The sequence below is a fragment of the Hipposideros armiger genome, unplaced genomic scaffold (genome assembly GCF_001890085.2).
Source record: "Hipposideros armiger isolate ML-2016 unplaced genomic scaffold, ASM189008v1 scaffold_437, whole genome shotgun sequence".
Lineage (NCBI taxonomy): Eukaryota > Metazoa > Chordata > Mammalia > Chiroptera > Hipposideridae > Hipposideros > Hipposideros armiger.
The window spans coordinates 1792790-1808842 of NW_017731787.1; the positions used below are offsets into that span (position 1 = coordinate 1792790).

The 16053-nt window shown below is 37.5% G+C and overlaps 1 protein-coding gene across 1 annotated transcript; it reads right to left on the bottom strand.

Annotated features, from left to right (window-relative positions):
* Positions 1-205: 205 nt before the first annotated feature.
* BCO2 (beta-carotene oxygenase 2) lies at positions 206-15187 on the bottom strand (the record flags this gene model as incomplete). Its single annotated transcript, XM_019665232.1, is given in 10 exon segments — positions 206-2472; positions 3581-3635; positions 3637-3683; positions 4185-4256; positions 4259-4369; positions 4927-5064; positions 11935-12081; positions 12084-12104; positions 13326-13486; positions 15044-15187. Coding segments are annotated over 10 exon segments (1010 nt in total), but the record flags the coding sequence as incomplete, so codon positions are not given.
* Positions 15188-16053: the final 866 nt, after the last annotated feature.

Consider the following 16053-nt stretch of genomic DNA (forward strand, 5'->3'; position numbering starts at 1 on the left):
ATGGGCTAATTATCATTAATATCTCAATGCTGTTTGGTTAATTAAAATATAGTCTACAGAAGTCAGAATTGGCCTTTTTTGTGCTGAGCTGGAGGTCTGCAGTAAGGGTTAAGCCTGGCTGCTGACAAGCTGACAGACTCTCAGGCCCGGGTGAGCAGTGTGGGAAGGTTGCTAGAAAGATATTCTCCACTGTGCTGCTGCAAGCCTACGTCACAAACAACCTTGAAAGTTACAGAGTGAATTGCCAGCCTGTTAGCAGTTTCTACTTGCTATACTTTATCTCGCTTTGGGAACATTTGTTTCCCCACTCCCTCAAACTCCACTCCCCGACCCGGAGAGGGGGGGTGGGGGGGGGAACGGCTTACTAGCAAAAATTTTAACCGCCATCCCTTAGAATAGACCTTGGGAAGAAAAAATAATGAAACTATGTAGAACACAAATGGGTAAAAGTTTGTCTCTGAAAAAATAGCTCAATGATGTAATGGTCAACTGTCCAGTATAAAAAGGGACATGCTGTAACAATAAAATGAGACACTTCTCTTCTAGAAAAAGCGCTTCTGTGTCTCCGAGTGTCTTTCTTTTTTCCTCGCAACGCCGTCTCCACCAAAGGGGTTCCCCTGGACTTGTGGGAGCTGGTCTCCTGCACACTAGGGTGGGCACTAATCTCTTTTTCCCTTACTAGTGGACCACATACCCCTGTCCTTGAGTCTCTGGACACTGGCCAGTGATGAACTGGGCTTAGAGAGAGGAAGAGGCCCTGCCTAGGCTTTGAGCCTTATTCATATGCTCACTCAATTTTACCAAAACTTTCTGCATTGGATTACCAGGCATATGCATCTATATAAGAAAATAGCATTGATCCCTTTTTGTCTTCTCCTTCAAGAACCTTATAGACGGCAGGGCCAAGGCAGAATTCAGGCATCCTTGTGTCAAAATCTTATGGTTACACTAATCTTTATATGTTTGCACTTCACTCTCTATAAATTAGGATGGAGGAAAGGTTTATAAACAGAGGAAAGACATGAACCTGTGTACTTCTCAGATGTCAGCTAGAGTCTCCCTCACCCTTCAGATTCAGGTAAGATTTAGATCAAACCCCCATGTCCTTTCTGGGGGAGTACCATGCCTTTTTGGGACTTCCGTGAAATATCGGGATTTATGTTTTTATGGTTACCTCGGCCTCTAAGCTCCCACATCTGCTATATTCTGTTTAGGCATCTTCTTGCCATTCTGTACGTGCTGCTGTTGTTCTGTATCTCACCAAACCAAACACAAAACTTAGAACTTTTACTTTATTGTCACACTGTAAACCCCCACAGGTGGCATCTGTATATATGGAACACTTCTCTAAAGAGGACAGGGTTTGTGAAGTTCATAATAACTCTTAAGGAAAATTGAGAAGAAACTATGTTGGCCCAGGACTGAGCAGTGATCTAATCACGAGTTCACAGTTACCCCAAAAGACATGTTTGGGGACTTCTCCAGCAATATTCAACATGCAGAGGGCGCATGGAAGGTTTCACTGGCTCAGGGTTAGAGTTCAGTGGAGGGAAGGAGCATAAATGAAGGAAAAGGGAACAAGAGATTTTGAGGGTGTTGACAAGAATGTGGTTTAAGTGACAGATCTAGGCTGATTTAGGCTATGGATAAAAGCTGGTGGGGTTTTGAAATGTGGAGATTTAATGGTCTCTAGTGCCACCTGTTGCCCAACTAAATGAAGAACTACCGACTTCTCAATCCCTGAAGAACTGTACACCTGGAGATGAGAAGAAATGCCTGATTTTAGCAGTGTCCCTGAAAACAACACCCTCCCAAGGCTGAGCTGGGGGCAGGGTGGGAGGTAGTAGTGGGCAGTTCACCTGCAGTGTCATCTGCTGCGGACAGCAGAGAAACAGCCAGTTTAGAGGAAGCTGGCTGCCTGTCCTCTGGACTACCTGAGGACCAGTAGTCCCAGGCAGGCTGTGATGCAAAAAAATGGTGCTTTTCAGATCTATATTCATATTCTACTATCTATGATTATTTGTATTTCTTCTCCCAAGTGTGAGGATCTCTGTTACCCACCTATCTGGTGGTGGTAATGACCCAGTTCTAGTTTTTCTTTCATGTATGCTTATTACCTAGAGGAAGATGTATACAGTAAATATAAATTTAAAACTCTCTTCAAAAGGTTGTATCAGCACTTAACGTTTTCAAGGAAGAGCACTTAAAAAATGTGAAACCATCATTATCTCATGAATTCTGTTTTTAATAGAAATTTAAAAACCAGATGCCTATGGTTTGGATGGTGCCCTTTTTCATTTTCTTCTGTACAGAACACATTCATTTTAAGCCTAGTTCCCAGACCTTGTGGTTCTTCCATCAGACGTTTATGAAGGTGCCATGGAATCCATAAGGCATTTGCACAGGCACCTCTGCTCAGCCCAGTTCTTCAAAGTTCTTGGCATCTAAGACTAGGAGAAAATTGCTTTTATTCTAGAAAAGGGAAAGCAATACTGGAAAAAAAAATTTTTTTGCTATCACAAATCTGGCTGTCTCCTCCACTGGGCTATAAAATGATTAAGGGAGAGACCATGTGTTATTCATTTTCCTATCGATGCCCAACACCTAGCACAGTGCCTTGCCTATACATTCACTAAATGTTTGCTGAATTGTTGAATTGGACTGAAAAGGAGATAATGCCTGAAGAAGTTCATGACTAGAGAAAAAAAAAGTTGTTTATATCAATCAGCTTCATAGGATCTCTTTGAGTTTAGGATCTTTTTACTAGTTCCTCTTCAATCTCCTGAGACATCAAAATTCTTTCTTCCAAATTTGAAATGCCTCCATTTTGTGTTACTCTGGAGCTGCTCAAAAGGTAGCATTGCAAGGCAGACTGAGATTTGTCCTGGTATTATTATAGGAGTGGCAAGTACATAGTGTGAGAACTAAGTCCTCCTAAGCCCATGGCAGACATTACAAATTGATGATCACAGCACATTTCTCACCAAACCTGTAAAAAGGCTCAGAATCCTACACCCTAATAATTGATCAAAACTGGTAGTCCCAGTGAACCTATTTGCCATAAAATTGCCCTAGATGAGGAGTTACATATTAACATTATTGAGACACTAGGTCACAGCTTAATGACCATATTAGATTTTTGGGTCACTCAGTTGAAATTGGCAGCACATATGGTGGTGAATATTAGACTAGAAGTCAGAAGTTTGGAATTCAAATACTGGCTTCACCACTATGAGATCCAATGCAAGTCTCTTTCAACTTTCTTAAGTTACAAATTTCACATGTATAAATGGTATCCCACCAAGTTGTTTTGATGAATAAATAAGATAATATGTATGAGAGTAGTTTGTAAATATATTTCTATGCAAATATAAATTAGTATTATAGTTCTATAAATAGAAATTTAAAACAAGAATAAAGTATGGGTTATGACAAAAAAGATGCATAAGTAGTAAGGAGAGGAAAAAAAGAAAAAAAGTACAGCAATGGAATCAAGATAAACTATTGACAGCACCACTAAATATAACCCTCAAAAGGCTCAATGCTACTTTTCTGACTATGGACAGGGAGATACATTTACCTGGTTGGAGGTGATCACCACAGAAAGAATAACCCCGCCATCTTCTTCATTCAGAACCAACAAAAACAGGCTCTGAGGGATAAAAGCCATCTTCTCTCCACACCTGTAAGTCCCCAAAAGAGTTTGTGATAGAAACTTAGTTATGAGCTGGAAGCTTTCTATAGCTTTTATCCCTCTCAGCATGAATTTGGCTGTCAATATCATATTCCAGTAGTAAAAGAATCAGGCTTACTGAGTTAAACATAGGAGAGACAGAGGGAGCTTTTGCAGCTGCAGATTCCATCATCATAAAACACAATTTGTGAAATTATAATCTCCCATCAACCTGAAATATAGGTGTCCTAACAACCTTAACCCCATGATTTCTCTCAAAATAACATTAAGAATAGAATTATTTTTCTGGGCTTGTGGTTCATTTAGATTCCTTAGAGGGAAACATACCCCTAACCTAGGTGATTCCATGGTCCTCAAACTTAATAAAAATAAATGGCTGAGCTGCTTAAATATTCAAGAATCTCAAAGCTACCTTAAGCAAAACAGAAACTAATTCAAACGGCAGAACAGGTCTTTTAAGGGCTAAAAAATGGGAAGAGATTTTCATTACCTTCAGCGTCTGGTTCACCACGTCAACCTTGACCACAGAATCCCCCACCAAATGCCGCAAGCCACAGCCATCGGGAAAAAATGACACTTTTTGCCACTGAATTGGCCATAGTTGATCTGGGGAAATTCAATACCTCCTTCCTCCTCTAAGTTCTCAGGATGTAGAGTTTCATAAGAGTATCAAATCTAAAAGAGGTCCCAAAAAGATTTGTAGTGATTGCTTAATTCTCACTTATTTTCTTCAATGTAGATCCACGTGGGGGCTAATACCCTATAAGAGTTTGTGAGAGGGCTTGAAAACTGAGGTTCTATGTCATTTTTATATTGTTCCTCTTTCCATCATGTATATGAATGCATAAAAGAGTATTTGGTTTTGTGACTAAGCTGTCAAATGGCATAGGAGGTAGAAATGGGCTTTCTATTCTACTAAAGCTAAGACATTGGTATGCTGCATAATGACATGGGTATAGTAAGCACAAATTATCTAAAAGGTAGGGATGGTCAGTACCAATCTCAAATATTTAGACGTTTCACAACCATTAGAAATTGCATATATCTGTTTCAAAACTCAAAGGGGATAGAGGTAAACAGTGCTGATTCCCACCCAGAATTCTGCGGTTCTTGTGCAAGCAGTGTGTCGTGACCTCAGCTGAATGTTATGAAACTTGTTCTGCACCAGCACTGTGGAGAAGAACCGATGAATAAAGTTCAAAATCTTAGTCTAATGTCCGTTCATAGCATACCTTTCCATCAGCCTGTTTCATAGCACTGGCTGAAGAATAGGACAATGGGCTGAGGTTCTCTCCTTCAGGGGCATTCAAATTGACATGTAAGGACAAAACAAACCTTCGAGGATAAGATCTAGCTGCTGAATTATAGACCTGTTCAGGAGAGGGAAATAAACAGATGAGAAAATTATCATTCATAGAATAATAGCATGTCCCAATAAATTAAATCCATTCAACAATATTGGCATTCCTATGTCATTGCATAAATGATAATTTTCATTCATTCATTTATTTACAAATATCTATTGAGTACCTACTATAGGCCAAACACAGTTTTAACACTGGGACTACAACAGTGAAAAAAACAAAACCTCTGGCCTCATGGAACTTATACTGTAGTGGAGAAAGAATGATAATAAATAATAAATAAAATGTTATTTCATTTGTGTCAAATGAACAAATGATTATATAGCCCAAGGTCTGATAGTGATAAGTGTCATTAAAACACATACTGCAGAGAGAGGGCCTAGATAGTAACAAAGGATGCTTCCATCTTCCGGTTTGGTCAGGACAGACCTCTGTGTGGAAAAGGGTTAACTTAGCTGGCCTAGGATGCTCAAACCCTGGACATTCTCATGAAAGACCTATTTTCATGACGGGCCCTTGTCTGGCATCTGGGAACTGAGCTCTTCCTTGGACTGTTCTGTCTGATAAGAGTATTTTCGCATGCCAATAATCTTTTATGCATTCATATACATGATGGAAAGAGGTACAGTATTAAAATGACATAAAACCTCAGTTACCAAGCCCTCTCCCAAACTCTTACTGGGTATTAGCCCCCTCACTGACCTACACTGAAAAAAATAAGTGAGAATGAAGCAATCACTACAAATTCTTGCGTCACACTACTAGTCTGTCCAGATTGTATATGCTAATAATGTGACTTGTAACGAACACCTGCTTTCACAATGGGATCTGGAGTTTTAGTGACTGAGGTGACTTATGTGGGGCCGATATGTCTATGAGTGGAGCTTCTGCAAAAACCTTGGACAACCAACTTGGGTGAGCTTTCCTGGCAGACATTTCACACATGTTGTCACAGTGAGTTGCTGGAGGAATTAGGTGTGTCCTGTGTGGCTCTACTCGGAGAGGACTCTTGGAAACATGCACCTGGTTTCTTCCAGACTTCATCCCCTGTACCACTTCCATTTGCTGATTTTTCTGGGACCTGTGGGTCCTCCCAGTGAATCATCAACGGGTGGACTTGGGGACCCCAACACAGCCTCTCTGCAGAGATGATGTTTAAGCAGGATAGCCTAATAAAAACAAGTGTATTTCTTCTGACAATAAGAATGCTTTAGGGCCGGCCGAGTGGTGCGTTGGTTAAGAGCTGGCTTGGGATGCCAGCTCTGAGCAGCAGGGCCCTGGTTCAGATCCCACATTAGGGCCTGTGACGATGCACCCTCCACAGCTAAGATGGTGAACAACAGCTCGACCTGGAGCTGGGCTGCCATGAGTCACCAGTGATGGTGTAAGCTGCAGTGAGTCTGCAGTGGGCTGCCGTGAGCTGCCATGAGTAGCCAGCAGCCAGCATGAGTGGCCAGCAGCTAGCGTGAGCTGTCGTGAGCAACCATCCGGTGGCCGGTGACCAATCTGCCTCAGCTGGGAAGAGCACAATGATCACAATACCAACGTGGGCCAGTGAAGTGACATCCTCCACAACTACACTGAAGAACAAAAGGACAGCAACTTGTCTGTTCCCCTTCCTCGATCCCCCAACGCTGTTCCCCTCCCCCAACTCCCCAGTAAAATCTTAAAAAAAAAAAAAAAGAATGCTTTAGGCACATGTTCCTCTCTTAAAATATTATCAGATGTAGAGCAAACGGCCATTTCCTTCCATATACCTAGTCAATATTCTGTCCATCTCATATAGAAATGTTTATACTGAGTAAAAATGTAATGCTATTTTTAAGCTGCATAAAGACTTAGCTCTTAAAAAATTACTCTTAAATTTATTTAAACATTTTTTTTTTCTTCTGCAAAACCATAGCTGAACCAAGAGACTTCCATTAACGGTAGACTAGGTAATGTGGATCAACTGTCCCATTGAGAACAGCTAGAAAAGCTGGACAAATGTTTAAAACAGCTGTTCAAAGGCACATGAAAAGATCCCAACATCATTAGTCATTAGCGAAATGCATACTAAAACACCTCACACTCATTAGGATGGCTACTATAAAAGGTTTTTTTTTTAAAAAAAACAGCAAATAATAGTGTTGGTGAGAATGTGAAGAAATCGGAACACTTGTGCATTGCTGGTGGGAATGTAAAATAGTGCAGCTGCTGTGGAAAGCAGTTTGACAGTTCCTCAAAAAGTTAAACATAGAATTACCATATGACCCAGCAATTCTACTTCTAGGTAAATACCATAAGAGAATTGAAAATAGGGACGCAAGAAACAGAAATAGTCTAAGAGACACAGAGGAAAAAATGATGATTGCTAGTTGGAAGGGGGTGGGGATGAAGAAAAAGGGGAAGGGAAAAGACAATATAAACTGGTAACTACAATATGGCCTCAGGGATAGAAAAGACAGTCTGGGGAATACAATCAATAATGTTGTAAATATTTTTTAGGGGGCCAGATGGACTCATGTCTTGTTAGGGAGACAACTTCATAGTCGGTGTAGAGGCCTGACCACCGCACTGTACATCTGAAACTGATATTGATTAATATTATATGTCAACTATAATTTTATATACATGTAGTCATGGGATGTGGAGTAGAGTGTGGGAATGGAATCAGTGGAATTGTAATAGATAAGCATGATATCGGGGGTGGGAGAGCAGTGGATGAGGGGAAGGGGGTTGTCACTTTGTGAGGGGTGAAAAGGATAACTATTGCATTGTTTTGTACACCTGAAACTAATAATAAAATAAAATAAAAATAGGGACACGAGGATATTGTAAGGATATAGTTACCCCAACTCCAGCGCTACTTGACCCTAATGAGAAAAGATTTTTATGGTTTTGAGAAGCTAGAGAGACAAAAGTTAGAATTCAAGGTCTGCCAATAAGGCAAAACCCTGATAAACCTCTGGTTCTTTAGGTCAAGACCCCTTAGGTCTGCACCTTAAGAGTAAGAATAAATAAGAAATAGTCCAGCAATTGCAGGGACTGTATCCTGCTTTGAATTATGTTAATCCCTATAACCAGATGAAAAATATCTGGAATTGATAGTGTACTCTAGCCATCTGCCAGAAGCAAATGAAATTATTCCCTAAAGGAAAATAACATCATCCTGGGTCTCAAAATATCTCTACAATTTTTCAAACACAATATGCTATATATAATAAAAATATGGTTATATATTTATATATTTTTAACCAGCACATGGTTAAAAGCGCTAAAGAGCATGATTTAAAAAATAATAAGAGGGCCGGCTGAGTGGCTCAGTTGGTTAAGAGCTCACGCAAGAGTGCGAGCTCTGAGCAACAGCGGTTCGATGCCCCGCCCGAGCTGAGTTGCCGCTGAGCTGCCAACAAGTGGCAGAATGGCTCAGCTAAAAACAAAACAAAACAAAACAAGATAAATGACAAATGATAGAAACAAAGCCACAGGAGATCCAGTAGCAGAGTTATCAGACTTAAACTATTCTGAATATGTTGAAGGAAATTCTCTCAAATCGGGAACTGTAGCAGAGAACTAGAAATTATAAAAGAAAACCAAACCAAAATGTTAGAACTGAAAAATGAAATGAGTTTAAGAACTTAGTGGCTACATTTAGCAGCAGAATAGACAGACACAGCTGAGACCTGCACAGAAATGTTTATAGTAGTGTTATACATAATTGCCAAAAATTGAAAGCAACCAAGATATCTTTCCATAGGTGAATGGATAAACAAAGTGTCATAGAGCCACAAAACAGAACATTATTTAGTGATGAAAAGAAATTAGCTGCCAAGATACTAAAAGACATGGAGAAACCTTAAATGCATACTGCTAAGTGAAAGAAGCCAGTCTGAAAAGGCTATGTATTACATGATTCCAAATATATGACATTCTGAAAAAGGAAAAACTATAGAGACAGTAAAAATATTAGTAGTTTCTGGGGTTAAGGGAACTGGAGAGATAACAATAGGTGAAATACGGTATTTTTAGAGCAGTGAAATTATTCTGTATGATACTATAATGGTGGATAAATGACATTATGCATTTGTCAAGATCCACAGAACTGTACAATACAAAGAGTGAACCTTAATGTAAACTATAGAATTTAGTTAATAAATATGTATCAATACTGATTAATCAGTTGTAACAAATGTACCACACTACACAAGGTATTAATAATAGGGGAAACTGGGGAGATAAGTGGGAAGGATTATATGAGAACTCTATACTTTCTGCTTGATTTTCCTTTAAACCTAAAACTTCTCTAGAAAACATAGCCTACTCATTTTTTTAATCGATAGCAAACAGCATACTTAATGGTAAAATGATGAAACTTTTTCCTGTCAGACTGGGAACCAAATAAGGATGCCAGCTATTACCACTTACATTCAATATTGTACAGGAAGTCCAGTGAAACAAGGCAAGAAAAAGAAAACCAACAATTACTTTGGAAAGGAAGAAAAGAAACTGTCATTACTTGTATATGATATGATTATAGATGTACAAAAATCTGAAAGAATCTATTAATTATTAGAATATATAAGTGTAATTACAGCAATACTGAATATAAGATCAATAAACAAAAATCACTTGTATTGCTTTCTAACAGTAGTAACATAATTGAAAGCAAAAGTAAGTACTTTAAATGCTGTTAAAAAACCAAATACCTAGGAATAAATTTAACAAAAGATACACAGAAAACTGTATGACACTGAAATTTTAAAAGTCCCAAATAAATGGATAAAAGGATATATTGTGTTCATGTACTAGAAGGCTTAACATTGTGTAAAGATGTTAATTCTCTCTCAAACTGATATACAGATTCAGAGCAAATGCATTAAAATCAGACAAGATTTTTGTTTTTGGTGTGTGTGTGTGTGTGTGTGTGTGTGTGTGTGTAAACTGACAAGCTGACTCTAAAATTTATACAAAAATGTAAAGGGCCAGAATGGTCATGATGCTCACTATGGAAGTAAAATTAGGAGGACTTGATCTATTAAACATCAAGTTTTTTTATACAGTAATAGTAATTAGAACAATGTGGTACGGCACAAGTGTACATAAGTGGCCACCGGAACAGAATATACAGTCCAGAAACAATGACACATATATATGGATACTTAATTTTTCAAATTAAAAATTCTTCTAGAAGATAATATAGAATATTTTCATGACTTTAGCATGGGAAGATGTCTAAAACAAGATACACAATGTTTTATTCATAAAGGAAGAGATTGATATATTGGACAATTTCTGTTTATCAAAAGGCACCATAAAGATAATCGTTTTGTCTTGTTTCTTTGTTGCTTTCAGTTTTATATCCCACATATGAGTGAAGTCATATGGTCCTTGACTTTTTCTGTCTGACTTAGCATGATAATCCCAAGACAAAGAAAGAAAGAAACAAAAATTCATAGACACAGACAACAATTTAGTGGTTACCAGAGGGTAAGAGTGGGTAGAAAAGGGAAAAGGGGGTCAAATATATGGTGATAGAAGGGGAACTGACTCTGGGTGGTGAATATATAGATGATATATTATAAAGACGTACACTTGAAGTCTATATAATATTATTAACCAATGTTACCTCAATAAATTTAATGAATAAAAATCTGAAAAAGGTATCTACAAAAATACCTGTAGCATTTCATAATTAATAGTGAATTATCAAACATTTTACAAATAGGATAGGGAAAACGTTTAATAAACTGCTATCATCACTTCTTTTCAACTTGAGGTTCCAGCTAGTACAATTAATGCAAAAAAGATAAATAAAAGGCATAAATATTGGGAAAAAAGAAAAAAATCTATCATTATCTTCAGGTAACATGATTGTATGCATTTAAAAAGTCCAAAATAATCTGTGGATCAAATATTTAAACTGTTAAGTGAATTTAGCATGATCTCTAAATATGAAGTCAGTATACAAAATCAATTATATTTTTATATACCAGCAAAAACAGAAAATAAAATTTTAAAAGATACTTTTACAAGAGTTTCAAAACACACTAAATGCCTACATTTAAGAAAAGATATGTAATATCCTTACCCTGAAAAGTATAAACATTACTGAGAGAAATTTTAAAAGACTCAGATAAATGGAGAGATAGTCCATGTTCATGGACTGGAGGACCCAGTATTTCTCACAATTGTAAAGATATCAATTATCCTCAAATTGATCCATAGTTGCAACATGATCCCAATCAAGGTTTTTTATTCTTTGCAAAAATTGATAAGATGATTCTACAATTTATGGAAATGCAAAAGGTCAAGAAAAACCCAGGCAATCTTAAAAATGAATAGAGGACTTATACTGCAGATGTCAAGACCAATCATATGGCTATAATAACATAAATAAGCTTAGTAAGTATAAGTAAACTTTAAAAGCAATTTTTAAAACGGTTTAAAAATAAAACTACAGCTAAAAACAATTTACATTACATAATCCAAGGAAAAATTTTACCTTGGATTCAATATCAGAAAAAAATGAAACATTTCAACTAGATGAATTGATACACTTTCGTTATCAGAGAATTATGGTTATAGTCCATTTTGCTTTCCCTTCCAGTAAATTTTAGTATGTTTAGTGCTCAAGTGTGATAAGCAACTAATCACAAGTGCTTCAAAACACCTCTTGGCTTTTTTTTACATGCTTTTTATTTATTAGGTATTAAGTGCTTCGAATTATTTTTTTAATATTAAATAAATGACAAAACTGTGCCTTCATTACTTTAAAACCATTTTCCCTTTTTATTTGTCAAAGAGGCATGAGAAACAGCTAAATCCAAAGCCAAAGACAGAACTTGGCTCGTTCAAAATTATTTTGACAATTCCTGACAAATCAGAGATGTTTACCTGATCAAGCCCTTCCCCAGCTTTCCTAAGATTCTGTAGTTGGTAAACTTCTGGGCTTCTTCCATTATCTTGACAGCACAAATCAATTATAACACAGCCCTGGTCCTCAAAGGCATTGATTTGATGAAAAGTAACAAAAGGTTTACTGTGTAGTACATCCCTGGAAGAAGCTGCAGGGGGAAAGACAAACAATGAAAAAGAGACATTTTATTTTCTTTTGTTTCCTTTAGGGAACAGATCCACCAAGCTCAAATTAAGATTTCCCCCCATTATGTGACAGTCCTGGTAGGTGCAAAAAAGTAGAATTTAGAATGAAGAAGCTAATATGCTTTGATTTACGCTTTGCTTGCTTAAGTCATCTCATATATTAATCAACATACTAGGATGATTTGATATAGCCAGGGGTCGGCAAACTTTTAAGACAGAAGAGCCGCCAGGGGTCAGCAAACTGCAGTTCGCAAGCCACATGCGGCTCTTTGGGTACCTACATATGGCTCTGAAGTAAAATTAAAAATGAAAATAAAACTATCATAGTTTTATTTATAAAAATGTTAAAGGATATTATTCACATAATGGTGATTATGTAAAAATATATTTATGGCTCTCGAATAATTTTTAAATTGTTGTGAGGGGCAGGATTGGCTCTTCCAGGGGTTGGCAAACTTTTGAGATGGAATGTACCCAAAGAGCCTCATGTGGCTCGCAAGCCACAGTTTGCCGACCCCTGATATAGGTCAATCAACTGTTACAACTAAGTTAAAACTCCTCATGAAATATGGTCCAATGTTTTGAAGGATAAATAATTCCTGGACTCTACTTACAGGGTTCAATAGAAAATACTGTTATTAAGTAACTTATGATAAATTTAAGTGACGAATTCTTTGAGAAATGCACTAATTATTCAAATGCAATTTTTTTGTACTCAAATTAGAGTACAGTAAATCTCTTTAAAAAGGTAAAAAAAATAGACAAATAGTGCTATCAATCAAGAGTATAGAAAGACATTTAACCAATGTGCTTTGTACGTTAGGATTATCATATTTACATATCAAGAAGTTGTAGAAGCAACTAATGAAAGAATCATTGCAATCATTACAGAAGACCTCTGCATGAACAACATCCTTTTTTGCAAATATTATGATATGGAAAAACCCATGCTAAGAGGGTTTCTAGATGCCATTTTAATTGCATCAGATAATTAAAAGGATAAATCCATTTCCTACAATTTTATAATATGCAAAATCCACTGTATTAATTAATAAGTAGCTAGCCCTACCTATCGAAGAAGGTAATATCCTTAATTAAGAGTCATGTAACTAAGGCCCAGTGAAGGTAAAAATCAACCTTTGTTTCCAATCATTTTCATGATAAATATACTCAAAATACTCCACCTGTCCAGTGTGCTTATCTACCACCTAAAACCGTGAATTATACTGGGGCTCCCAGCTTATTCCATCTGAAAAGGACTTTCCCTGAATTTTAGAAGTGATGATTTTCCATAGATTCATCTTCAGAGGCTTTTCTATGATGATCATGTAGTTCTTTGTCATTCCTAAAAGGTTCGAGCAAACAATGCAATGTTATTTGGTAAACCAGAGTTGTCTGAAATGTAACAGTTATGAGGTCTTGTCTGAATGCTTGCACATATTACTGCTGAACTAAACAAAGTCCAGCCCAAAATAATTCTTCACTGTTTCCCAGCTTTGCTATATATTTCCTTTTCCTACATAAAAAAGGGAACTGCTTAAAACAGCTTAGGTTGAATGCCCTCAACTTGCTTTTTATCCTTCTTTCGTTCTTTAAAATTGTTTTGATTTAAGAACAAAGTAAAGAAGCATAATATTAAAGTGTGATTTATGATCTGGACCTTTATCCCTTAATCCTTTTGCTATTTATACTGGGAGTAAAAATCCAGGAGCAAATGGATATAGAAGTTTAGAACGCAGAAGATAAATATTCTAAGAAAAAGCTAAAGCAATCTGTGTAGAATATGAATTTCTCCCAAAAAATATAATCAATATCTTTTCATATGTGAGTATTATTTGTGGTATTTAAAGTTACCTAAATTTTTTAATCCTGTCAATTAATTTTTTATGGTCAAATGGCTTTTTTAATTAAGACTTTTTAGAGTAGTTTTAGGTTCACAGTAAAGTTGAGGGGAAACTACAGAAATATACCCCCTGTCCTCATTTATACATAGTCACTGCATTGTCAATATCCTACACCAGAGTGATACATCTCTTACAACTGATGAACCTCCATTGACACATCATATCACCCAAAGTCCATAGTTTACATTATGGTTCACTATTGGTGGTGTCGATTTTTTAGTAATTGCTTGTACTAAAATAATTATATATTTTCAAGCAGTAAGTTGGCTAGAGTAAGTAGTATATGACTGGGCCAGCTGAGTGGCTCAGTTGGTTAACAGCACGAGCTCTGAGCAACAGGATCACCGGTTCAATTCCCACATGGGCCAGTGAGCTGTGCCCGATCTAAGCTGCCGCTGAGCTGCCAATAGGTGGCAGTATGGCTCAGCTGGTGAGAGCATGTGCTCCTAACGAAGTTGCTGGTTCAACTCCCACATGAGATGGTGGGCTACGCTCACCCACATCTAAGATTGAACATAGCACCTTGAGCTAAGCTGCCCTGAGCTGCTGACAGGCGGCCAAATGGCTCAGTGGTTACAGCATGCGCTCTTAACAACAAGGTTGACGGTTCGACTCCTGCATGGGATTGTGGGCTATGCTACCCACAACTAAGACTGAACCTGGCACCTTGAGCTGAGCTGCCCTGAGCTGCCACCACACGGCCAGATGATGACTGGACTTGGAGCTGACCTAGCTGCGCCCTCCACAACTAAGACTGAAGGAAAACAACTTGGCTGTCCCCTTCCCCAATTCCCCAATAAAATCTTTAAAAAAAAAAAAAAACAACAACAGTATATGACTAACTAGAATAAACTTAACCGGTATTAAAATGACACCTTGGTCTCATTATCACCACATTCTGATAAACTGTATTAACATAGGACTTGCCAAAGCTAGTCCCTCTGCTCCAGTGACATTAAGGCAGGCCCCATTGCAATTTGCCTCATCTCTGCATTCACCAAAGCTATGAAAAGGCTTCATACTCTCTGCAGAAGGAATAGAACATATCACCTGGGCGCCATGGATTGTATCCCCAAGGTCTACCTTCTCTGGAGGAACCCGAATAACATTATAACAAGAACCTGAAAAGTAGAATGTTCTGTCTTAACTGTTTTACATACGTTCTGAGAATAAAAGACAACCCTTGCATTTGTGGACTAAGCAGGAGCAGTTAACAGGTTTATGCAATATGCACGACACCCATATTTCACAAAGGGTTATTTTAAACATATTTGGCTATTAAAAATATATGAACTTTATGAAAGTCATTAGTTAAGGTCTTGAAACAACACACACAAAGTCATTGATCGACAGTTTCTTATATTTTAATGCTCTCACATGGCTATCCTCTTGCTCTCTAAAATGAACTCAATCCCTACTTCATAGGAAAGATAAGTAGCAGTCAGGAATATCCTCAAACTCTATTTGTCCCTCTCCCCACTCCCCAATCCCAAGAGCTACAATCTCCATTTGCATGCTCATACATGTCCAGCTCCTTCTCTCTGGATCCCTGGGGCTGCTATTGGTCCCATCTCACCCTAGCTCATCAACATTCATTCATGCAATCATTCATCTGACTATTACTACTTCTTCAAGAATCAACTCAGGTATCCATCTACATTGAGTAGCCTTTCCTGAGTCTTCTCCACCCCCAAAAGCATTCGGTGCCCCTCCTCTATGCCCTGATTATCTCCTATACAGTCATAGCACTTATTTCATTGTACTATAATTATCTACTTGTTTATGTTCCCAGTAGACTGGGAAGCAGATAAACAAGTAGAGCTTTTCAAGAGCAGATGTATCTGATTCATCTTTACCTTCTCAATTCCAAACAAGGATTTAGCATATTACACCATATAGCCATTGATAGATTTACTAACAATATATGTTTGTTAAATCATTCAGTGAATGAACAAATATTGAGGTCATATTGAATTATCTTCCTGGTATTAGAATTGCCAATGTAAGT